The 26,869-nt window shown below is 41.4% G+C and overlaps 1 protein-coding gene across 10 annotated transcripts in view; it reads right to left on the bottom strand.

The window, feature by feature from the left end:
- The window catches only part of GIT2 (GIT ArfGAP 2), a 64,151-nt gene extending 39,035 nt beyond the window's left edge, over positions 1-25,116 (bottom strand). For 5 of the 10 annotated variants that reach the window (XM_084868290.1, XM_084868295.1, XM_084868289.1 and 2 more), the window contains exons 1-8: positions 24,896-25,099; positions 19,877-20,010; positions 18,133-18,245; positions 17,035-17,140; positions 10,233-10,319; positions 9,988-10,118; positions 8,102-8,196; positions 1,283-1,328 (exon numbers count right to left, since the gene is read on the bottom strand). In XM_084868290.1, coding sequence (XP_084724416.1) covers positions 1,283-1,328; positions 8,102-8,196; positions 9,988-10,118; positions 10,233-10,319; positions 17,035-17,140; positions 18,133-18,245; positions 19,877-20,010; positions 24,896-24,947 — 764 coding nt within the window. In that variant the 5' untranslated portion in view covers positions 24,948-25,099. Of the gene's footprint in view, positions 1-1,282; positions 1,329-8,101; positions 8,197-9,987; positions 10,119-10,232; positions 10,320-17,034; positions 17,141-18,132; positions 18,246-19,876; positions 20,011-24,895 lie in introns of all 10 variants that reach the window. The other 5 variants (XR_014793547.1, XM_084868291.1, XM_084868296.1 and 2 more) reach the window with 2 other exon arrangements.
- Positions 25,117-26,869: the final 1,753 nt, after the last annotated feature.

The raw sequence follows: 26,869 nt of genomic DNA, 5'->3' as shown, positions 1-26,869 counted from the left end.
GTACCTTGGTTGCTGGCTCCCAGCCCTGGTCGGGTGCATGCAGGAGGCAACCAATCGATGTGTCTCTCTCACACCGATGTTGCTCTCTCTTTATCTTTCCCTCTCCGTTTCTCTCTAAAAATCAATGGGAAAATATCCTCAAGTGAGGATTAAAAATAATTAAAAACTGAAATATCATAATCATGTAATATGTTAAAAGAAAAATAATCACCTACTAACTAAAAGACAAATAAGAGCCGAAGCCGGTTTGGCTCAGTGGTAGATTGTCGGTTTGCGGACTGAAAGGTCCCAGGTTCGATTCCGGTCAAGGGTATGTACCTTGGTTGCGGGCACATTCCCGGTAGGGGGTGTGCAGGAGGCAGCTGGTCGATATTTCTCTCTCATCGACGTTTCTAGCTCTCTATCTCTCTCCCTTTCTCTCTGTTAAAAATCAATAAAATATATTTTTTAAATAAATAAATAAAGACAAATGAGAAAAGTCATCATTTTTGAAGTATTAAAAAAAAGCATGGTAGAAGAAAATATCAAAAAGGCAGAATGTGAAAAACCAGAATGGCAAGATTACATCTAGAATAGCAATTAATCATTTCATAAACTCTTGACAGTATTTGTACAAAGATAACTGGCTAAATTAAGGGTTCATTCCTGCAGCTTCGAAATCATCTGACCTTACAGATATAGTCCACCTTTTGTTTAGCAATGAGCTAAAATGTTTACATTTTTAAATGGTTGGGGTGGGGGTGGGGGCAAGGAAGAATAGTATTTCATAATTTGTGAAAATTACATATAAAATTCAAATTTCAGTATCTGAAAATAACATTTTATTGGAACAGGCATGCCCTTCATTTACATAGTGTCATGGATGCTTCATCTACATCAGCAGAGTTGAGTAGTTGTGACAGAGGCTGTATAGCCCCAAAAGTCTGAAATGTTTACTATCTAGCCTTTAACAACAACATAAAAACTTGCCAATCCCAGTTATAGACAAAGAATATACTCTCTTATAATAAAGAAATATTCTTTGAACATAATCTACAGACATACTGTCACAACTAATACATGGACTCCTATTTTCATATTAGTAAATTTGTTACTTGTGCTCTTTCAAACTTAAGTTTTATATGGTGGTTTACTTACAGCCGTCTTATTTCCAAATTGTATAGCCGTAAAAAAGAAAAATGTATGGGCTTGTTAAACACAAAATATTATACACTTAAATACACTATACAACCAAGGAAATATTTGAGACAGATAAAATTAATTGGTATTTAAATGACCTTACCTGTCTGCCATTTGAGGTATTATAAAGTGCTGTCCATTTTTGTGATCTGAAACAGAAACCAAGGCAGAGTTTGTTCATATAAATATTGGTAAGATCTGTAAAGGAGCATCGCTGTTCTTTTCTCAGTTTGTTTTGTAATTGGTATCTTCCCATAATTATGAATTACGTGGGGGAACTTAAGTGGCCAAACTGGCTACAAGTCCCCGAAGACTTGGCTAGCAGCAAGGACTGTATTCTCCTTTTCCTTCTGGCACAGAAGTCTAGACATCATGGAGCAGAAAGCCCACTCTCACTCTGATCCTTATGCTTGTTCATCCCCAGTGTAAGTGATGACCTTCAGCCTTTGAAAGAAAGCTTAGGGAGCTGAATTAGGTCACAGCAGGTTCCATTAGCTCTCCAGATGGCATGGGCGGGATTCTTTGAGCTTTGGTGGCTCACTTTCAAATTAATCTATACTAATAAAAGGATAATATGCTAATTAGACCGTTAGACCCGGCTGAAGGGACATCTTCCTGACTTCCTTCCAGACAAAGCAATGGTGGTGGTGGGGTGGGGAGGGATGGGGGTGGGAGAGGGGGGGTGGGGGGAGGTGCAAGGCAGACAGGGGTAATCAGGCTGTCAGGGGAGCAAGCAGTTAAGGGTGCGATCAGGCTGGTATGGAGGTGCAAGCAGTTAGGGGCGATATCAGGCCAGCAGGGGAGGCCAGTTGAGTGCAATCAGGCCAGCAGGGGAAGGGAGTTGGGGGAGATCAGGCCAGCAGGGGAGCAGTTAGGGGTTTAGGCAGGGAGGTGAGCAGTTAGGAGCCAGCGGTCCCAGATTGAGGAGGGTGCAGGCTGGGCTGAAGGACAACCCCCCCAAGCATGAATTTCATGCACCGGGCCTCTAGTCTATAATAAAAGTGTAATATGCAAATTGACCAAATGGCGGAACAGTGGAACAACCATCGGGACAACATTCCAGAAGAAGCCGGGGTAGCAAGGGCTGTGGCAGCCAGGGTCTCAGCCCTTGCACAAATTTCGTGCATTGGGCCTCTAGTCAATTAGTATAAAAGTCTGGACTGGGACAGGTGGTCTTGGCAGATCCAGGCAGGGGCTGTTTTCTACAATGTTAGCTAACTCCGTTCTAATACAGCTTCTGGAAAAACACTGATCATATGTCAGTGAATAAAGCCACTATAAGCCTTCACATGTAGGTTTTTGTGTAAATATAAGTTTCTCTTGGGTATATCGGATACCTAGGAGTAGGATTGCTAGGTTATAAATAAATATATGTTTAACTTGGCAAGAAACTTTTCCAGAGTAGTGTATCGTTTTGCTTTCTGTCCAGCAATGTATGGGAGTTAAAGTTGTTTCTCGCTGAAACCGGTTTGGCTCAGTGGATAGAGCGAAGGCCTGCGGACTGAAAGGTCCCAGGTTCGATTCCGGTCAAGGCATGTACCTTGGTTGCGGGCACATCCCCTGTGGGGGGTGTGCAGGAGGCGTCTGATTGATGTTTCTCTCTCACCGATATTTCTCTCTCTCTCTATCCCTCTCCCTTCCTCTCTGTAAAAAAATCAATAATATATACATATACATACATATACATATATACATATATACACATATATATATATATACACATATATATATATATATATATATATATATTTTTTTAAGTTGTTTTCCATCTTCACCTGAACTTGAATTGTCAGGTTTTTAAATTTTTACTTGTATTTTAGTAAATTATAACATGTAGTGGCATTTCACTGCAGTTTTAATTTGCAATTCCTTAATGACTAATGATGCTAAGCTTCTTTCTTCATGTAATTATTATTTTTTAAATTTATCTTTATTGTTCAAAGTTATACAGATGTACCCTTCCCTCCCCACTCTCCCCCCCTTCCCCCTTTGACCCCTTCTGGCCCACCTCCTTCCCCTGCCCAGGCCTTCACCACATTATAGTCTATGTCCATGGGTTATGCATATATGCACATATATTATTTGGTTAATCTCTTCTCATCCACCCACCCCTGCCTTCCCTTTGAGATTCCATGTCAATGGATCTATTTTGTTCATCAGTTTATTTTGTTCTTTAGATTCCACATATGAGTGAGATCATGTGATACTTGTCTTTCTCTGAGTGGTTGATTTATTTGTCATCTGTATATTGTCTCTGCCCTGTATTTATTTCTTACTGTTGAGTTTTAAGTATTCTGGATCCAAGAAAGTTGTATAAATATTCTGGATCCTTTGTTGGATATGTTATTTCCACATACTCTCTCCTAGTCTGTGGCTTGTTTTTTCATTATCTTTTTTGTTGTTGTTAATATATTTTTATTGATTTAAGAGAGGAGGGAGAGGGAGAGAGGTAGAAACATCAATGATGAGAGAGAATCATTGATCGGGTGCCTCCTGCACATCCCCTACAACCTGGTCATGTGCCCTTGACTGGAATCAACCCTGGGACCTTTCAGTTTTCAGGCTGACACTCTATCCACTGAGCAAACTGGCTAGGACTCTTTTCATTATCTTAACTAGTTGTTACAGGGCAAAATTTTTAAATTTTGACTAAGTCCAATTTAACAACATTTTATTTTATGGCTTATCCTGTTGATATTACAACCAAGTTCTTTACCTAGTCAAAGATCACAGTTTCTCCTGTGTTTTCTTCTAGTCTAGTTTTATGTTTTTATTTAGATATATGATCCATTTTGAAGTCTATAGCCCTAATCTCTACTCACTCTAAAATGGCCAACTAGAGGGTTAGGCTTTCTTTTTTAAAAATTTTTATTTTATTTATTTTTTTTAATCCTCACCCGAGGATATTTTCCCATTGATTTTTAGGGAGAGTGGAAGACAGAGGGAAAGACAGAAATATTGATGTGAGCGAAACACATCAACTGGTTGCCTCCTGCACGAGCCCAGGTATGTACGTACCCTTGACTGAAATTGAACCCGTGACTGTTTGGTCCACAGGCCAACTACCCACTGAGCCAAACTGGCAGGGGCAAGAGTTTTAGACTTTCTTATTAAAAAAAAAACATTTGTATTGATCAGAAACATCGATCGACTGCCTCCTGCACACCCACTTCTGGGGATTGAACTGGCAACCTTGTCGTATCAGGATAATGCTCTTACCAGCTGAGCTACCCGGACAGGGCCTTATAAGATCATATTTAAGGTGGGTATCTTGCAGACAGCATACAGTTAGGGCTTGTTTTCTGTTTTAAATTTTCTGATTATGTCTGCTTTTAATTGGTGTGTTTAGCTCAGGAACATTTAGTGTCATTATTGCAATGTCTGGATGTAAGTCTATGATTGTACTAGTTTCTGCTTGGGCCTCAGTTTTTTGTTCCTCTCTCCTTTCTTCTTTTTTTTGAATATTTTTCAATCAAAATATCTTTTGTTTATTTGATTGACTTTTAATATTCTATTTTATTTCTAGAATTTTTAAGCATATATCATTGTATGTAGTCTTTTTTTAGTGGTTGTGCTAGGGATTATAATACACAAATTTTTACATTGTACTTAGAAATACCATTTTACCATTTTAAGAAGGCAATTTTACCTCCATATTTCTCTCCCTTTTTATGTTGTAGTTGTCAAATTTATTACATTGACATATGCTGAAAACCCCACGAGATGTTATAATTTTAACTTTAAACTATCATACATGTCTTAAAGAATTTAAGGGGAAAACAGCTGTTATTTTTATCCAGATACTTATAATTTCTGATGCTTTTCTTTCATTCCTTAAAGTTCCAAGATTCCTCCCAGTATCATTTCCCTTCTACTCAAAGAACTTGCTTTATTTAGCATTTCAGCTAGAGCAACCAATTCTCTTCTTTTCCTTCACCTTAAAATGTTTTTTTGTGTGTGTTTTTTTTCTTCATTCCCGAGTTATTTTCACTGAAAATTGGAGTCCTGGATTGACAACTCTTTTTTGTTTCAGCACTTCAAAAATATTGTTCTACCTTTTTTTCATATCATTGGTTTCTGATGAGAAATCTAGTCACTGAAGTAATTGTTCTTCTAGGTGTCATTTATTTTCTTGCAGTATCAGAATGTTTTGTTGTCTTTGGTTTTCAGCAGTTTGATTTTAATATATCTGAGTGACAATTTATTTGAGTTTATTCTTTTTGGAATTCTTTGAGCTTCTTGAATCTATAAGCATATTTCTTTTGCCAAATTTAGTTTTTAGCCAATATTTCTTTAAGCATTTTTTCTGTATCACACTCTGATCTCTTTCTGGGAATCTGCTGATACAAATGTGACCTTTTGCTATTGTTCCACAGGTCCCTGAGGCTCTGTCTAGTTTCATTTTTCTCCCACTCTTTTTTTCTCTCTATTTTTCAAAACAAGATAATTTCTAGTGATCTATTTTCAATTAGTCGCTCTTTTATCATCTCCAATCTGATATTAAGCCTATCCAGTGAATTATATTTTTTCAGTTGTAATATTTCTATTTGGTTCATTTCTTTATCTTTTATTCCCTATGCTGAGATTTTCTACATTTCTATTTGTTTCAAGATGTTCACACTTTTTAGAGCATGGTGTTCCTGTTTGCTTAAAATTTTTTGTCTGATAATTCCAACAACTGGGTCATCTGAGGTTGGTGTCTATTGACTACTTTTTCCTTACAAGTATTTGAAATTTCCCTAGTGTCAAGTCATTATGAATGGTATCTTGGACATTTTATTTATTTATTTTTTTAATTTTTTAAAAAAATATATTTTATTGATTTTTTACAGAGAGGAAGGGAGAGAGCTAGAAACGTCGATGAAAGAGAAACATCGACCAGCTGCCTCCTGCACACCCCCCACCGGGGATGTGCCCACAACCAATGTACATGTCCCTGACCGGAATCGAACCTGGGACCTTTCAGTCCGCAGACCGACGCTCTACCACTGAGCCAAACCGGTTTCGGCTAATTTTTAAAAAAATATATATTTTATTGATTTTTCACAGAAAGGAAGGGAAAGGGATAGAAAGCTAGAAACATTGATGAGAAAGAAACATCGACCAGCTGCCTCCTGCACACCCCCCACTGAGGATGTGCTGGCAACCAATGTACATGCCCTTGACTGGAATCGAACCTGGGACCTTTCAGTCCGCAGACCGACTCTCTATCCACTGAGCCAAATCGGTTTGGGCTATCTTGGACATTTTAAATATTATGTTGTGAAACTGAGTCTTCCTTACATTTTATGGACAGTATTAATTTTTTTGTTGTTTTTTAAATATGTTCTTATTGACTTCAGAGAGAGAAAGAGAAACAGAAACATCAATGATGAGAGAGAATCATCAATTGGCTGCCTCCTGCATGTCCTACATTAAGGAGTTGAGCCCCCAACCCAGGCATATATCCCACCTGGGAATCAAACCATGACCTCCTAGTTCATGGGTCGATGCTCAACCACTGAACCACACTGGCTGGGCAGTATTTTTTTTTTTTTTTAGTAGGTTAGGTTCTACCTCCTGGGCCAAATGGTGAGAGAATACAGAGAAAAATAAAAGCCATCAGGATTCCCCTCATGCTTTTGGCCAGAGATTTAGGCTGATTTAGCCACAGGACTGCCTTGGGGTAGGGCAGTAGTCGGCAAACTGCAGCTCACGAGCCACATGCAGCTCTTTGGCTCCTTGAATGTGGTTCTTCCACAAAATACCATGTGCGGGCACGCACATACAGTGTGATTGAAATTTCATGGCCCGTGTGCAGAAGTCGGTTTTCGGCCTGGGCGAGTCTATTTTGAAGAAGTGGCATTAGAACAAAGAAGGAGCCGAAGAGCCGCATGTAGCTCAGGAGCCGCAGTTTCCCGACCACTGGCTAGGATAAGGGAGGAAAAAAATAAAAAAGGGAATCCTCCAAGTCTGTCCTGCAGGAGTCCTACTTCAACCAGACGGAGAAGGCTTCTTTGCATTTGTTATAAAGTTCCAGTTTCAGGCTGCCGTAGAGGCCTTATCAGGAGTACACGGCACTCACCACCAGCTTGATGGTACCTTGAATTCCCTAATCCAGAGCTAGAGTCCTTAAATAGCTATTCCATGCATCTGGTCCAGGGTTTTTAATTATATTCTAGAGAGACAGGGTGGGTGTGCTCACTCCATCTCACCAGGAACTGGCCCCACAATCAGGGGCTCCTAACTCTATGTACAACCAGAGTGGAGAACCACTACGCACATGTATGTGGATATTCTACATCAGGGGTTGGCAAACTTTTTCTGTAAAAGGCCAGATAAATATTTTAGGCTCTTTGGCTATATGGTTTCTGTCACAACTACTCAATCTACTCAACTCTGCTTCTATAGTGCAAAAGCAGCCACAGACAATATGGAATTGGCCTGGCTATCTTGCAATAAAACTTTATTTTAAAAACAGGTCATTGACTAGATTTGACCCACTGAACCATGGTTTAATGACCCCAGTTCCACCTCAAAAATAAAGGTGGTTAAAGGCAAAATTCACTTTTGGACTTTTTTACATTCCTTAGAATTCTTCAAATAACTACAAAAGTGAATTCTTTGCTCTTACATTCCTAGTCCCATTACATGCCAAGAACTGTGATGCACATTCAGTTTTGGTTTAATTATGCACTTTGATGTGTGGAACAGTCACTATCTAGAGCTAAAATAAAGTTATAAAAGCTAAAATTCAAGGAGATTTGACTAACATCTTTTATATAAAACTGAAAATGCTGTAGTTATCATTTCCAATAGAAATCCTTATTCACAGGGTTCTGGAGGATATGTTAAAGCAGAGGTCATAAATAATAGTGCCCCAACTTGTTTTTCCAGAGACTGACTACAGGAGGTGTGGAGAGGCTGAGGGCCTTTCACTCACCTGGTTTCCTGCCACAGAGATAAAAGGCTAGTCTGTCCGTCAGCTCATACTGTATTTCCACAAGGCGATCTGCCAGCTCGTGGTGCCCTCCTTGCCTACCAAGAGAAAACAAAGTACCATTCATATTGCTCACCAGCCAATGGCTCTAGAATAAAAAAGGACAGAGATGTCTCCTGAGCCACCTGAGCAATTATCAAACATGACTTTTTAGAATAATCAACCTTTTTGTGTGAGGTAAACTGTCAAGGTCTACTTTGATTCCCATATTTATAAACTGTTCTCATAATCTGAAATACTCCCTCTTCTTTTACGTAAAAGGCAGAATACTTAATAAAGAATTCAAGGACTTATCAGGTAAATAATAACTTCAACTAATGAGGCAGAAGATAAAATTAATAAGTGGTCTAGGATAGAGATTCTCAAAAATTAACAAAGGTGTTTTAAAATTTATAAAATTTATACAGCTATCCCAGCCCCACGCCTGGAAATTCTGAATCCGTGAAGATGGATGAGTACGGACATCAATATGTTAAAGATGGTCTTTCCACGAGATGTGCCGATGGAGCCCGTCTGACCGGGATGAGAGTTTAGTAACATGTGGTCCTCAATTCAGAGACACAGACCAACCTAACACACACCTGTAGCTTTCGCCTCCTTATCTTCAATTTCCATAACAGAAAATATTAAGTTTGCCTTTCTTCATTCATGAAATAAATATATAAGCTGCTTGAAGTCCTTTTAGTACCAAGGCACATATGCTTGGTACCCATGAAAAAAATCCTACTATAAATGACAATATCATATACTGAGGGCTCTCTTACTCTTAAAAGATGAAGTTAGTTTCTGTCAGTTTCTCTTTCTACCATTCAAGGCACTACAAAATATTCTCCCTATCGCACAACTTTGATTCTGTGATACACATCTTCCCCCCCACCCCTCATTTTGTAAACATCTATGAAATCAGGAAGTATCTTACAATTAATGATACTCATCATTTAATTGGCCAAGTTTTTTAGTGGCATATAAAATAATGAATGACCGTACAAACAGTGGAGTCTTAGATCTGATCAAACACTATAGCTCTTTATTCCCAGACAATTCTGTGCCATCCAGTCAGGTCCCCTGCTGTGATGAGCATGCCCTGCCTATGCCTTCTTCCCGAACTTAACTCATGTCGTTCTTCTCCCCTGGAATGCCTGAGCTCTTCCTTCATAACCCAAATCTAACCCATTCTTCAAAGACCAAGAAAAAGAAATTTCTTAATGATTTGGCTGCAATGAAGAAACCTATATATGACTTTTAAGACTAGTTATCCATTTTGGCAAACAAATTCCACACTATCTTGCCCCATTTAGCTCTTTTATGCATTTATAAATAATCTATTCCATGGAACAGTAAATTCTAGGAGGGCAGAGTTTTGTCATTTTACCCATTTTATCCTCTGTAGAATAAAAATGCTTTACAATTAGTTTAGAAAAAGATGAGCTACATAAACTCTAGAATTGACATTTTACTATAATTGTTTAATCACATATCTACCTACTTACACACATTTGTTTTTAAGTTTAAGCAATGGTTAAAAATATATAAAAATTGAGGAGTGGGTTCTGCCATTCTTAGTACTTGATTTGGAGTATAACTATGGCTTAAATACCATATCATTATAAAGAATCACATGAAAATTGGAAGCTAAGCAGACTGTTACGGTTCTACTTTCCCAGGTTATGAGCTGATATTCATTTGAAAAGTCATCTAAAAATAGCTGCATATAAATCTTTAGAAGGGGTTAAATGTTAACCATATGCAATTTAGCAACTTAACAACGAATCATACAAAACACAAAGAAGCCCACACAGAGAGAAGCGACAAGAATCTAGGTCTCTAACCTTGCATAATCAACAGGAGTTTTCCCACTGGAGTCCTGCGTGCCTGGGTCTGCTCCATAGACCGCCAGTAACTCCGCCTGTAAGATCTGTCCTGCTTTGGAGGCAACATGGAGTGGGGTGTTTCCTTTTTCCTAAGAATCATTAAGAAAATGGAGGGGAAAAAGCAAATTTAATAAAGAAAAGGCTACACAAACACAACCCACTTAGTTTCAATTTAATATGTAGATCAATTCCTGCTGACTTACAGGGTGAAAGAAGTTGGCTTGTGCTCCTAAAGATAACAGCCTCAAACAGGTTTCAAGATTCCCTGTTCTCACGCTTGAATGGAGTTGCTGAAAAACACACAAACAAAAAAGGAATGCTGTTAAAGTGTGAAGAGTGATATACTAGAGCAGCTGGCAGACCATGTATGTGTTAGTCGTACTTAGCTCAGTAAGGGGATGAAGCAGTCTCTCCCTTGCTGGTGACAACCATCCCCGGACACTAAGGCGGAGTCAGGCCCATTTTACTGATAAGGAAACTAGGGCTGGGAAGGCTGACCTGCTCAAGACCTCTCTAAGTGGCACAATTATACCTTGAGCGAGAGGTAGTATGGAGAGGTGGCTGAGCATGGCTCTGAAGTCTGATAGACCTGAATTTCAAACCATATAAACCTTTAAGCTGTGTGACTTTGAGGAGGTTCATTAAGCAATCTGAGCCCCAGTTTCCTCATCTCTAAAATGCCAGTAATAATGCCACCTATTGCAATGGAAGCTAAAGAAAAAATAAACAAATGGGACTACATCAAAATAAAAAGCTTTTTTACAGCAAAGGAAACCATCAACGAAACAACAAGAAAGCCTTCTGTATGGTAGAACATATTTGCAAATATTATCACTGATAAAGGTTTAATCTCCAACATCTACAGACAGTTTATACAACTTAATAAAAGGAAGATAAATGACCCAATAAAAAAATGGGCAATAGGTCTAAATAGAATCTTCTCAAAAGAAGACAGAAGGCAGGCCAAGAGGCACATGAAAACATGCTCAAAGTCACTAATTATCCGAGAAATGCAAATCAAAACAACAATGCGATACCATCTCACACCTGTCAGAACAGCCAACATCAACAAATCAACAAACGACAAGTGTTGGCGAGGTTGCGGAGAAAAAGGAACCCTCGTGCACTGCTGGTGGGAATGCAGACTGGTGCAACCACTGTGGAGAACAGTATGGAGCTTCCTCAAAAAACTGAAAATGGAACTCCAATTTGACCCAGTAATCCCACTCCTAGGAATATATCCCAAGAAGCTAGAAACATCAATCAGAAAGAATATATGCACCCCTATGTTCATAGCAGCACAATTTACAATAGCTAGGATTTGGAAACAGCCTAGGTGCCCACCAGCAGATGATTGGATCCAAAAACTATGGTACATTTACACAATGGAATATTACGCAGCCATAAAAAAGAAGGAATTCTCATCGTTTGCAGCAACCTGGATGGAATTGGAGAACATCATGCTGAGTGAAACAAGCCAGTCAATGAAAGAGAGATACCACATGACCTCACTTATTTATGGATGATAAAGAACATTATAAACTGAAGAACCAAAAGATAGATATAGAGACAGTAAAGCAACAAGCAGACTGTCAAATTACAGCGGGGAGGTTGGGGAGATCTGGGGGAGATAAGAGATCAACCGAAGGACTTGTAACATACATATAAGTACAACCAATGGACACAAAACTCTGGGGAGGGAGGGTATGTACGGGAGAAGGGGGGGGCATTGGTATATGTACAAAAATAATAATTTTTTTTTTTTTTTTTTTTTAGGGCTGGCTTGTAAGTTTTATTTATTTATTTATTTATTTATTTATTTATTTTTAAATAAATCTTTATTGTTCAGATTATTACAAATGTGATCCTCTTCCCCTCCTCAATTGCTCCCCTCCACCAGGTTCCCACCCCACCCTCTGTCCTTTCCCCATCCCCCATTGTCCTCATCCGTAGGTGCACAGTTTTTGTTCAGTCTCTTCCCACACCTCACTCCCCTTTTCCCCGAGAATCGTCAGTCCACTCCCCTTCCATACCTCTGATTCTATTATATTCACCAGTTAATATTGTTCATCAGATTTTTTTAATTCCCTTGGTTTTTAGATTCACTTGTTGATAGTTACGTATTTGTTGATCATAATTTTTATCTTTATCTTTTTCCCCTTCCTAAATAACCCCCTTCAGCAATTCATATAATTCTGGTTCGGCAGTGATGAACTCTTTTAGCTTTTTTTATTTGTGAAGCTCTTTAACTGTCCTTTGATTCTGAGTGATAGTTTTGCTGGGTAGATTATTTTTGGCTGTAGGTTCTTGCTATTCATCACCTTGAATATTTCTTGCCATTCCCGTCTGGCCTGCATGGTTTCTGTTGAGAAATCAGCTGACAATCGTATGGGTGTTCCTTTATAGGTAACTACCTGTTTTTCTTTTGCTGCTTTTAATATTCTCTCTTTGTCTTTTGCTCTTGGAATTTTAATTATGATGTGTCTTGGTGTGGTCCTCTTTGGATTCCTTTTGTTTGGGGTTCTGCGGGCTTCCTGGACTTGTAAGTCTATTTCTTTCCCCAGGTGGGGGAAGTTTTCTATTACTATTTCTTTCAGTATTCTTTCTGTATCTTGCTCTCTCTCTTCTTCTGGAATTCCCATAATTCTGATGTTGTTTTGCTTGAAATTGTCCCAGAGGTTTCTTACACTATCTTCAACTTTCTGGATTCTCTTATCTTCTCCTTCTGCAGAGGAGTGTCCTCTGGCTCTTCGTGTTCTAAATCTTTGTCTTGATTCTTGTGATCTTCCAGTCTGTTTTTAGGACTTTGTATAATATTTTTTATTTCAGACAATGTTTTCTTCATTTCTTGTTGATCCCTTATTATTTCTAGTTGCTCCCTTTTCATATCCTCATAGGTCTCATTTATTTTATCGGCCTTTTTTAGGATATTGTTGAATAACCTTATAACTGTAGTTTTGAACTCAATGTCCAATCTTTTCTTTTCCTCCATCTCCTTCCTTTGTCTCCTTCTTATCTGCATTTTAGTTGTTTCCCTGATTTGATGGAATAGCTTTGTGTTCTAGGTGTTCTGGTAGAGCCCAGTAGCACAGCCTTCCCAGTTACCTGCGGTGGACAGTCTTGGTGTAGCCCTTTGTGGGCTGTGTGTGCAGTCTTGTTGTTAAGCCTTGCTTATTGTTGGTATCACTGGGAAGCTTTGATCTCCAAGCCAATTGGCTGTGAGGATCAGCAGAGTCTCAGCTAGGAGGGCTTCTGTACTCTGCTTGGATAGGGCGGGGTCTCGGGGTGGCGCAGACAAGCTTTGGTTCCCTGTCAGTCTCGCCTGAGAAAAGACCTGTTCTCGGAGAGTTTCGGAAGATTGGTTGCAGGCGCGCGCACCTCTTTGGTAAAGGCACAGACAAGCTTTGGGTTCCTGCCAGTCCCTCCTTAGAGAAAGCCAGCCTCTGGGAGAGCTTCTGTGCTCAGCCAGAGATTGGGCGGAGTCTCAGGCTGGTGCAGACAAACTGTATTCCCTTGGGCTCCTCCCCAAGTCCCCCAGTAATGGCCTCTGGCTTCACACACCTCTGAGAGATCTTTGCCCACTGCCTGACAGTCTGGCCTCTCCCTGTCTGGGGCCGTCTATCAGAGCAATAGGCTGATTCTGTTTTCCTCTCGAACGAGAAAGCCAGCTGCGCGTTAGCTGTCCGCCCTCTCCGCGCACCGGGAGTAAGCCAGTAGCGAACTCAGCCCGGCCCGCCCTCTCTGCGCGCCAGGAGTAAGCCAGCAGCAATCTCTGTCCGGCCCTTCCTCTCCCCGCACTGGGAGTAAGCCAGCGCCTTTTCGCGCACACAGTTCTCCGTACCTTCACAGTTCCTGAGGTTCAGTGTGCCTTCTCTCTCCTTCCCAGATGGCAGAGCCTCCTCTCAGCTAGCCGTCCAGCACTTCAGGGCAATGCCTCCCCTGTTTTTCAGTTCTAACTTCAAATTTGTTGTGGTAGGCTGCATTCGGGTGTCTACCCTATGCCGCCATCTTGGTGTCTCCCCAAAAATAATAATTTAATAAAAAAAAAAATTTTTTTAAATAATGCCACCTATTCACAGGGTTACTGTAAGGAGTTAATGGCACAGTAAAGTGCCTAGCACAGAACCTGGTACGTAGAAAATATTTTAAAAAAACAAACAAACAAAAAAAACACCTGTTATAGTATTATCGTTATTGTATTATCATTATTTATTTTTTTAGAGTGTGTGGAAGGGAAGGGAGAGGAGAAACATCAATTGGTTGCCTCCCACATGCACTCCAACTGGGAATTGAACCCGCTACCTGGGCATGTACCCTGACTTGTACCCTGACCAGAAGTTGAACCCACAACCTTTCAGTGCACGGGACAACACTCAACCAACTGAGCCATAAGAGTAGGACAGCTATTAATACTGCAGGGTTCTGCCTTATAGTGCATCCTTCCCACACCACTATTTTTGGCCTTGTATACAATGCTCTAATGAAGTCTTTCAGGTGGGAAATGGGCCCGTAGCATACCAAATTCTGCACTATTGAAGAAAAGTATTTATATATTCAGAAGATGAGCTGCCTTCAATTCTGACCAAATTGTTGAAATGCAATAACCCTTATCATAGGAATAAAGATATCTACTCTAACATCTTTATCTAAGCCTTATTTTTAAAATTTATTTTACTTTTAAAACCTGTGATGAAAAAACACATCTTACTAATAATCAGAAGTAACAAGAAATGGAAGTAGCAAGAAACAAAAAGCCAAAACTGGTTTGGCTCAATGGATAGAGCATCGGCCTGCAGACTCAAGGGTCCCAGGTTCGATTCCATTCAAGGGCATGTACCTTGGTTGTGGGCACATCCCCAGTAGGGTGTGTGCAAGAGGCAGCTGATTGATGTCTCTCTCTCTCATCGATGTTTCTAACTCTCTATCCCTCTCTGTAAAAAATTAATAAAATATATATATTTTAAAAGAAATAAATAAAGAAATAAAAATTTTAGGCAAAGTTTAAAATTCTGAACTGTGAGCTGAAGCCGATTTGGCTCAGTGGATAGAGCGTCGGCCTGTGGACTGAAAGGTCCCAGGTTCGAGGTTGGGGAGATCTGGGGGAGATAAGACATCAACCGAAGGACTTGTATACATGCATATAAGTACAACCAATGGACACAAAACTCTGGGGAGGGAGGGTATAAACGGGAGGTGGGGGGCAATGGTATATGTACAAAAATAATAATTTAATAAAAATATATATTAATAAAATTTAAAAAAAAAAAAAAGGAAAGAAAGGTCCCAGGTTCGATTCCAGTCAAGGGCATGTACGTTGGTTGTGGGCACATCCCCAAGAGGGGGTGTATAGGAGGTGGCTGATCAATGGTTCTCTCTCATCGATGTTTCTAACTCTCTATCCCTCTTCTCTTCCTCTCTGTAAAAAATCAATAAAAAAATATTTTAAAAAAAAATTCTGAACTGTGAATGCTTGTGCTATTTGTGAACATTTGCCAAAAGAGTGCTTTAAAAGCAGAGAAGCAGGTTTCTTGTAGCATCTCTCAAAAACAAGCAAAGGCCCACATAAAGAAAACAAGCTACTCATTTTAAAAGTATAATAAACCATCCCATGTACTACAGCTTTGAGTCATACCCTGCTTCCTGAAGATCTTTTAAGTATGCAACATAGAGACCTGAAGAAATCCCACAAACTTTCTAGTCCCTTCTAGAAACTGTGAGGGTTTCTACTTCAAAGTTAAACAAAAAACTTATCCTATCCTGTATAATAAAAGGCAAATATGCAAATCTACGGCAAAAAAACAATGGATCGCGATGACGTGCACTGACCACCAGGTGGCAGACATTCCACAGGGGGAGTGCCGCTCAGCCAGAAGCCTCTGTAGCAGGACTAAGGATGTCCAACTGTCAGACATCCCCTGAGGGTTCCCTGACTGTGAGAGGGCACAGGCCAGGCTGAGGGACCCCCTGAGAGCAAGAATTTCATGCACGGGGCCTCTAGTCCTATATAATAAAAGGCCAGCAACCAAAACAGCATAACAACCGGAACAACGGATCAACCAGTTGCTATGAGGTGCATTGACGACCTCTTGGTCTCGAGCTCAAGCCCGCAGGCTTCAATCGCTGGATGGTCAACGAGGAATTACTGGGGAACCAGGGTGGCGGCGGGGCGGGACTGGGAACTGGTGAGTGGGCGGAAGGCAGACCTATTGGTCCCTTCCCCTGGCCCGCAGGTTCCAATCATCAAACGGGGAACCAAGGTGGGAGGTGTTGGAGTGGGACTAGGGACTGACAAGCAGGCGGAAGGCAGGCTTCTTGGTCCTTCCCCCTGGCCCATAGGCTCCAATCGCTGGATGGTAAATGAGGAACCACAGGGAACTGGGGTGAGCGGCGGTGGGGACTGGTGAGCAGGCGGAAGATGGCCCTGATTGCAGGCTAGGCCTAGGGACCCTACTTGTACATGATTTCATAGGCTGGGCCTCTAGGAGAAACATAATTTTCAAACCATATCTGAATAACACAAATAGATTTCTAGATACTTATTTTTCCTCTATGCCTTTACCTATACTAACATGAATGGCTGCCATTTGAATTAAGAATAAAGACAGCCGGGACCGGTTTGGCTCAGTGGATAGAGCGTCGGCCTGGGGACTGAAGGGTCCCGGGTTCGATTCCGGGCAAAGGCATGTACCTTGGTTGCGGGCGCATCCCCAGTAGGGGGTGTACAAGAGGCAGCTGATAGATGATTCTCTCTCATCGATGTTTCTAGCTCTCTATCCCTCTCTCTTCCTCTCTGTGAAAAATCAATAAAATATATTAAAAAAAGAAAAAAAGAAAAAAGAATAAAGACAAAACCAACTGCAATGAAAAGCTGTTCTTAGTTATTTAGTGACTAGATAACAGTTTTTGTTTTGTTTTTCTTAATTTTAAAGTTTTTTTTTCCCCCCCAAACAAAACAATACACTGCTTCATTCAGTAAATTTAGAGATTTTAAAAGGTGTGACCCACCTTACTGAGATCTTTGGCAGTCACACTATCATCATCCCGGCAGGGCAAACGATGAACAAATGCTAACATCTGATACTTGGCTCTGATGAATTCCGCTTTATTAGGACTGGTTGGAAAACAGAAAAAAGAAAACATTTCACTTGCAGTTCAGATACGACATTCCCCATTCTCTAGGCTGTAAAAAGAAGAGGAAGTGACCCACATTCCCTAATAAAATATTAGGGAATAAAATGAGCAGCACTGAAATAAGTTTACAGCAGTGGGTCTGAAAACATATTATTAGTAATTATAATGGCCAATATCTGTTTTCTTTAGCATCTCTTTTCTCTGTGTAATTTTGTAATTGACCTAACAACCAGCATTTCATCCCATCTTATAGGCAAGGCATCAGGCTGACTGGAGCGCAGAACCTAGATGTCTGGTCTGACAGACCTCTTGTTTGAGTACCTAAGCCAAAATCTAATTACACCAACAACCTTTAAGCCTTAGTCTCAAACTGGAGAAACCACTGATTTATGCTGTGTAACCACGCAAAAGAGATGGCCTGATTCTGCATTTCTTTTTCCTTCTTTGATTTTTAGAGACATAGAGGAAGAAAAGGAGAAAGAGAGAAACATCGACCTATTGTACCATTTATTCATGTATTCACTGGTTGATTGTTGTATATGCCTTGACTGGGCCTATATAACCTTGATGTATCCATGCTCTAACCCAGTGGTCCGCAAACCACGGCTCGCGAACCACATGTGACTCTTTGGCCCCTTGAGTGTGGCTCTTCCACAAAATACCACAGCCTGGGTGAGTCTATTTTGAAGAAGTTTAGGTTTAAAAAATTTGGCTCCCAAAAGAAATTTCAATCATTGTACTGTTGATATTTGGCTCTGTTGACTAATGAGTTTGCCGACCACTGCTCTAACCAACTGAGCTACCCGGCCAGGTCCCCTTGTTCTGCATTTCTAATAGCAAAGAGTTCAATGAACAATTGGGGGAACCACCTCCTGTGCTGCCCTTGTGGAGGCTGGTCAAAAATAGCTGCGCTCCTTTCAGTGGGCCCATGTGTCCCAAAGAAATAAAAGTATTTATAAACATTCCACTCACTGTACTTTATCCTGTGGATTAGCTTTACGTCTTCCACTCATAATAGAGGCAGGATCCAGCAAAGAATGCTCCCATATTGAGTTAGCACCATTATTATATAAGGTTTCAACCATCTAAAAGCAAATAGTATAACATCATATTTTAATTTCTTTCCACAAATATTCAGTGGTAATCAATGACTGAACAAGAAAAACAAAGCCCCATTACAAAAACTAGCATGACTGGCATCACACACATTATCTTTTTCTGATTTTAGAGCATGAAAGGTAACCTTTATACTGAATTCAGATTTGACCAGTAGGATATCTAAATATCTAAACGGGTTTGGTTATGTTGTTCTGATAGATTAATAGAGGCAGGATTCACAAAATTCGTGCAAGAGGAGGCCTTCCTTTCCCCGGCTGCCGGCACCAGCTTTTCCCTCTGGCACCCGGGACTCCGGCCGCAGGCAGGCACCGGACCGGCTTCCCTCCCAGCACCGGCTTTATCCGGAAGGTCGTCCAGTCTAATTAGCATATTACGCTTTTATTATTATAGATGAAGGAAAAGTACTTTGACACTTTAAGGCAGTGTTTTCCACGATTGGATTTACTATTTAAAAGATTCCTAACACTATTTAAAAGATTCCTAACAATCTATGTACTGTCTAGACTACCCACTTGGTATTTTTCTTTAAATCCACTCATTTTTAAAACTTTTTCTAGCAATTATGGTTTAATGTGTTACTTATAGCTTTCATATACACATTAATATAATGCAACCTCCAAAATAAAGATTAGAGTATTATCTATATCTGTTTTGAGTACCACTGGGGGTTCATGTATCATATTTTGGTAAAAGTTTTAGGGTCAACCCTGGCATTTTAAACTACTCATCTATAGAATTTATTCAGACCCTCTAACAAAAATCTGTAAACGCAGACCTGAGAACAGTAAATACCCACTTACTTGCGCAAAGAATGAGCTGTTAGAAACTTGTGAGTAAAAGTTATTAATAAACCATATCTTCCAATTTCATTTCAAAGCATGACGGCTAACATGGCCCCATCTGTTTTTTTACATTAGTGGAGATATCAGAGACCCAATCCCACTTGTTCTGGTCCCTTAGTGTGTACAGGCACTGTTAAAGGACATGTTATGCAGCTGCCACAGACTTAGTAAAATATGTACTCAAGACAAAGGAAGGGGAAACACATGCTTAATTCTCTGCTCCAACAGAACGTGGAGAACGTGTATCCGAAAATAGAAATACAGGTGACGTGACACTGAATCACAAGTAAAACAACACACAACACTTAGCAGAGTGTTAGGTGATCCATCAAAACATGTTCATTGAATTTGTTCTCTAACTAGTAACAACTTTAAATCAGATGTTTCAGAAATTTCTGAGGAATCCCATTCTGTGCTTCTATCAAAGGAGGAAAAGAAGTGCTAAAAATATCAGCAAGTATAAGTACATTAACAAAAGTTTCTAAAGCAGTAGCTTTCACCACGGTATGTGGAAATGATGAGGTTTAAAAACAATTTCTGGAGACATTCTAGAAAGTTAGCAGTGAAGCAGTACCAAGAAATTTGAATGACTACTTAGCTATCTGTCTGTGATGGATTTAAGATAAGCACAGCACTCTATTCCGTTACCATCCAAACATTTTTGTATGATTTAAGGAGTAGGGGAAACTTCAGTTGCTAAAACAATGAGCCCTAAAAACTTAAATCACAAACCACGAGAAAAAGTCTTCCTTTACCTGCAGCAACGTTGGAGGCCACGGCGTGTGCTTAAGATGCCTTACTTGAGAGATGTGGCGCCCTAGACTCCGGTGGACACTGCAGCACTCATCGCATATAAAAGTTCCCCTGTTTACTGATGCCCAGGAAGGATCTGGAAAGAAAATGAAATCTCAGTGGCGAGGATACCAGTTGGTTGCTTTACTGCCAGGTGGCAAAAGAGACTGAGGTAAGGTTTTTCAGAAAAAGGCATTTTTGTTGCTTTAGTATACTAATCAATCCAGCTGGCGATGCAACCTATCTTGCCTGGTTGGGTACAATGTTAATTGAGACTAAAAACTCGAGTTGAAATCCTCTATAAGCAGTTATCTCCTTTCTGGTGCAGGGCCACAGTCTGAAGCCCTAATGGGATCTACCACCTCAGATACATGCTCTTTCATTCAATATGAGAAGCAAATTGAGAGGATATAGATGAATCATTTTATCCATCTCCACAAATGGCAAAATAATATAACTGTGACAGTGAATAATCCACATAGCATCATCCAAAGAAAATGGTGAAAAGATTGCTGCAAATCTATATGCCTATCTGCGTAGCAAAAAACTGCAAGTGACAAAACTATAAAACTGCTCAGCTGTTGTGGTTCTCACGAATGACTGGGAAATCTGGCCTCCTCCACTAGAGAGATGTTCCAGAACCGTGGTCGGCAAACTATGGCTCGAGAGCCACATACGGCTCTTTGGCCCCTTGAGTGTGGCTCTTCCACAAAATACCACGGCCTGGGCGAGTCTATTTTAAAGAAGTTTAAGTTTAAAAAATGTGGCTCTCAAAAGAAATTTCAATCGTTGTACTGTTGATATTTGGCTCTGTTGACTAATGAGTTTGCCGACCACTGCTCTAGAATATCCATTAGTTGTTTTAAATAAACTACTGAGGTTTGACTGGTGTGGCTAAGTGGTTGAGCATCCATCTATGAACCAAGAGTTCATAGTTCGGTTCCCAGCAAAGCACATGCCCGAGTCGTGGGCTCCATCCTTAATAGGAAGCAACCAATCAATGATTCTCTCTCATCATTGGTGTTTCTATCTCTCTCTTTCCCTTCCTCTCTGAAATCAATAAAAAATATATTAAAATAAATACACTACTGAGTCCAATCTTGCAACTGCTCTGAAAGAACAGATCTGTGATAGCAGTGGCTTCAAAGAAGCAAAGATGTCTAATAAAAATGAGTGGTATTTTTAGTGTACGTAATACTTTTTTCCTATGAAGTTTTAGAGACAGCTATTGAAACAGAAATAATCCACATTGGAAAAGTACACTGGATACCTAGAAACCAGAAAAAAGAAAAAAAAAAAAAGAAAGAAAGAAAGAAAGAGAGAAAAAGAAAAAAGACCTACATTTCATCAAACTCACAATGGAGTGACAATAGGTGCCACACAAGCTCCCTGGTCTAAGGATTGTATTTAAAAGTTCTCCAATGTCCACAAAAATCTCTAAAATGCATGGACACCATCTTTACCATTTTTAACAGCTTATTCAAATCCTTTCCAACCATATAATGAAAAGTTATGGGATTTCAATCAAAGACAAATCCTAGGAGTCAGAGAGTGTGGTGGTTAAGAGAACTGGCTCTGGAGACAAGCAGTCCAGGGTTTGAACCCCAACTCTCCCACTTCTCACACAATGAGCTAAGCAAGTTATTTTATTTATTTATTTATTTAATTTTTTTTTTTTTTTGAGCATCCTCACCATGAATCAAATGGGAATATAACACATCTCAGGATAGTGAGGATATAAAAAGTCAGTAAAGTTGCTTGCATATAGTAAGTTCTCAGTAATGTTAACTGTTATAACTTTTCTAAATTATTTTCTAAGTACCATTCAGATATTTTCAAGAATCCACTGAAATTCATGACCCACTGGAAAATTTTTTTAAATTATTTTTTTAGAGAGAGAGGAAGGGAGAGAAATAGAGACAAAAACATCAATGAGAGAGAGAGAAAATCATTTGGCTGCCTCCTGCATAATCCCTACTGGGGATCGGACCCCCAACCTGGGCATGTGTCCTGATGGGGAATTGAACCAGTGACTCGTAGTTCCCTGGCCGATGCTCAACTACTGAGCTACACCAGCCAGGCTGGAAGAAGTTTTGATTGGTATTACAATGTAGAATGTTTCATGTGAACATTGCATTACTATTGTAAAAGTCTTAGTAAAACTCAAAGTAGAATATATTTTAAATGAACTAGATTCTTTTTTTTAAGATAAAATATTTACTAAGATGTAAATATTTACAAGATGATGAAATGTTTGCCATGAAATAGAACAGAAAATAATTCAGTACTATTATGCCATTCTAAAAAGCAAAGACTGAAAACATCAAGATGAAGGATCCCTACAAACACACACAACATTGCTTTTTTGCAATATGGTACCACTACTGGTGATAAAAAAGAGATTGTTTTGAATCACAGCTTTGGTTTTCACGTATCTATTCAGTAGACTCACAATGTTCTTGGAGGAAATTAGACAGGAACAAGACAACTAGAACTTCACACACACTAAGCAAGGTTCTCAATTAATCACTTTAACATCGTAGATCCGAATCCCATGGAAAGAACATCAGAATGTTAACAACGCAGTAAACTTGAGTTTATATAAATGATATTGGGTGAACCCCCTTCCAGATTACCTGTTTTGGTTTTTTTATTAATCCTCACCCAAGGATATTTTTCCATTAATTTTTAGAGAGAGTGGAGCTGGGGGAGGGGTGAGAGAGAGACATCAATTGATTGCCTCCCGTAACCACCCCGACCAGGGCTAGAGATCAGCCTGCAAATGAAGTATGTGCCCTTGATCGGAACTGAACGCAGGACCCTTCAGTCTGCAGGCCACCGCACTATCTACTGACCCAAACTGGTGAGGGCCCTTGCAGTTTATCTGAAGCATAACGCCAGAGCTACTTAACCTGGACTCCAGGAACACAACAAATGGGCTTTGGAAATGTCTGTGACCCTACTGAGAAATCTTTTTTTTTTTTTTTTTTTTTAATATATTTTATTGATTTTGTACAGAGAGGAAGGGAGAGAGATAGAGAGTCAGAAACATCGATGAGAGAGAGTCATCGATCAGCTGCCTCTTGCACACCCCCTACTGGAGATATGCCCGCAACCAAGGTACATGCCCTTGACCGGAATCGAACCTGGGATCCTTCAGTCCCCAAGCAGACGCTCTATCCATTGAGCCAAACCGGTCCCGGCCCTACTGAGAAATCTTAATATAAATTCTGTATGAAAGATTAAGTATGCATGCATTTTGGGGGGAGAAGGCCTTGGTATTCATCAAAATTTGAAAGGGATTCCTAACCATAAGGTAACGATCCAGAGGGCTTACCAAAAAAAGCAGCACAAATTCCTGGCTGCTCAAGTTCACAGAACATTTCAAGGTAGCCTACTTACATTCAAAACAGGAAGGAAGTGACTCAAGTCTCATAGATTAGGCATATGAGACAAGTAAAATGACACAATAGGAGAGAAAATGTTCTGAAATGCACAAAACACGGAAGACGTGCAAGGTAGTATGTAGGGCGGCAACGGAGCCCAAGTTTTCCTTCGCCCCATATCATCCGCTCAGAACTAAAAAATATGCATTCCAAGAGGAAGTTTGAATCTAGCCTCAAGTGAATCAAACATATCAGACAGTTCCTTCAACTGAAAACACAAGAAATAAGGAAGTGGAACAAGTAACATTTTTAGAGCCTACAATGGAGTTTGTGTAACTTACGTAGTTGGTAAAACACCTCTTTAACCTCTTCCACCCGGCTCCCTACCTTCAAAAGCAGCTGGTAACATCACTGGCACTCCCAGGCGAGGGAAGCACCGCGGAAGGCTGGAGTGATCACGGAACTATTTAAAATCGATGCCCACTGCCATGCACCGAGATGAAGTTCAGAGCAGTTGCAAAAGCACCGCTGCTCAATGATTTCATTAAGATTATTTATTGGACGCTTTTGTGCCAAGGAAGCCATCTTACCTTTGAATTACTTCCAATTCAAAGCAGATAAACCCAAGCACCGAAAACAGCACAGAGACCTGTCAACTCGGCTCCAATCCCTAAAATGGATCTGAACTCTAAGTCTGAAAATTACACACGGGAGGAATGGTTCTGCCTTTCCCATGCCCCCAAATGCCTGGCTGCCCGGTTTGTTTTGTAAACAGTAATCAGTGTACAATCCAGGGGCTGACAGGCTCTGTTCTAAAGAACACAAATCAGAGAGAGAGAAAACGCCACCGCCAAAGTGACGTGACCTAAGAGTGTTCGCTGAACCCTCGGAACCAGGGGCTGGGGCTCCGGCGATGCCCACTGGAAAAAATGAGGACAGCAAGGCTCCGCCGAACGCAGCCACCGGCCCAAGGTCACTCAGAAGCAACATCCAGTTTGAACTGGGGCGCTCAGACGCCAAAACTTGAGACAGGCGTCGACTCCTGGGTGCCGGTGGCGGGTGCAAGCCCCCGACCTCCCGGAGCCTCTCCCCGGGGGAGCGGAGCCCGCACGCCAGGAGCGGGGAGTCGTCCCCGGGTCGGGGGCCGGTCCCGGCGGGGGGGAGCGGCGACGGTCGCCCACTCGGGCCGGGAGGGCTCCGGCGGGAAGCGGGCGGCGGGCGGGGGGCCGGGGGGTGACACCTGCGCCCCGGGGCCGCGGCAGGGAGGACGGCCGCGCTGACTTCGGTAACTGGCCTTCCTGCGCGTTGCCCAAGCCCCTTCCTGTGGGAGACGCTGCCGGCCTCGAGCCCGCCCCTCTCCGCTAGGCCTGGGGCGGGAGGCCGGGAGGGACCGGAGGGCGGCGGCCCCCTGCCCGCCCGGCTGACAGGCCCGGGACGGCTCGCGCCCCAAGGCTGCCTCAGCGGCTCCGAGCCGCGGCCCCGGGCACACGGGGTGCAGGACTCGGCCGCCGGGAGCCGCCTGCCCGTGGGGGCGGCGCGGGGCAGGGGTCCCGGGCAGGAGAGCTGAGGGGAGCGGGCCCGGCCGGCGGCACTCACCCGGCCCGCTGCAGTCGGCGCACATCTCGCTGCTCCGGAGCCGCTTCGACATGGCTCCCGCCTCCTGCCTGCCGGGTGCCTGAAGCCCCGAGACAGCGACGGCGGCGGCGACGGCAGCGCTTCCGCTCTAACGGGTCCCACCGCGGCGCTGGCGGCGGCGCCTCTCCCCTCAGCGCTTCGCAGCCGCGGCGCAAGGCGCAGGCGCGGGGAGGCGCCCGCTGGCGTCGAGGGTCACGTGACCAGAACGGGCACGCTGCGTCGTCGCCATCTTAAGTGAGGGCAGATAGGTACCCGGGGTCTCCTGTCCGCTTATCAATGCTGAGTTTGGGTCTCCCTCCCCGGAAGAGAGTCGGAAGAGAGTCGCTTCATCCTATCGCTGAATAATACTGGAGAGAGCAGCAAAACACCTACTGACTGAAACTGTAGCCACACTTTACTGAGGCAATCAGTAGTCACTAGCATAACTTTGGCCAAGTTCATTTATTCATTACTTTATGCAACAAATATTTATTGAGCACCTACTGTGTTCCATACACTGCTCTAGGCACTGCAGAAACAGAAGTGAGCCAAGAAGACAAACTATCCCGTCCTTATGGAGCTGACATTTGATGGCAGTAGACGTACAGTAAAATGAGTGAAATAAGAATGCTTAAGCTGCAGTTTTAGTCTCATCAGCAAATTGGAGATAAATGTGTTATCTAACAATAAACTTAGACTTGCTTTTGTATGGCCTGCTATCTAAGAATGGTTTATAATTTTAAGGGGTGGTAAAGAGGAAGAGGAATAACCAACAAAACTCATAGGTGACCTGGAAAACTAAATATATACTATCTGGCTAAGGAGAAATGTAATAATTCACAGAAAAATGTGGTGTGCCTGTCCCATAGAAAGCTGTCAATAATAGTAGCTTCTATTATTGTTGGTATTTGGTTTTACTATTATCTTCTTGTCACAATTTGTTTTTAGAATAAGAATAGCATAAGAATAGATAACCTAAAGTAATTTATAGGATGCTATAAGATAAATGCAGTGGGGTGAGTTTAATCAGTGTGAAGGAGAGAAGAGACGTGGCCCTGATGCTAAGGAATATTTATTGTATGTGCTATCTGTGTCAACCACGCAAAAGAAGTCAAGAGGCTTTGACTACAAATAAATGACAAAGACTTATTCAAGGGTCTTAAGACTTGCAAATCATAAACACTACCAGAATGTTACAAAGAAAAGAGAATAGCCCAGCTGGTGTGGCTCAGTGGTTGAGCATCAACCTATGAACCAGGAGGTCATGGTTTTGGATGGCAGAGCACATGCCAGGGCTGCAGGCTCAGTGGTCATCGATCTTATGCTCTCTCATTGGTGTTTCTCTTTGGAAGGTGTCAGCTGTCTCTCTAGAAAAATCAATAAAAAAATATTTTTAAAATTTTTTAAGTCTTCAAGCTCAATCTTGTCAAAGTAAAATAAATTATATTCCTCGTGGTTCAGCCCATTTGGTGTGAACCAGTTTTGTCAGCATGACTGTACTGACTTGATCTTGTTTGGTTCATAGATTTCTCATATGTAAACACAATTGTGAGCTCCGTTCAGCAGATCTTGGACGCCTCTTATGGGTCTGGTACTGTTTGACTTTGGGTACTCTGGTAAGCAGCCGTTGTGGAGTTTTTCAATTAATAAGAGAGGTGCAAGAAGAGACAAGATTAAGTTGCACAAGATTTCTGAAAGGATAGGAAGTCCTGGAAGAAATCGATGTGTCTTTCTCATACCTCTGTTTCTCTCAGTCTCTCCCCTTCCCTTCCAATAGTTCTCAGAAGCTCTGGGTTTTGGTTCACCTCTCCATTTTGATAAACGTGTGGTATGAGTATAACCACATAATCTCCACACATTCCACAGTTAGAGCCTCTGGGTACCATCCTGGTGCTCCTGCATCCTATTTTGGATGGGAGACTCACAAATCTTCTGGACTTAACTCATGCAGAAAAT

Source organism: Pipistrellus hanaki, assembly GCF_964339955.1.
Source record: "Pipistrellus hanaki genome assembly, chromosome: 19".
Lineage (NCBI taxonomy): Eukaryota > Metazoa > Chordata > Mammalia > Chiroptera > Vespertilionidae > Pipistrellus > Pipistrellus hanaki.
This window is presented reverse-complemented; position numbering and strand designations above follow the sequence as displayed.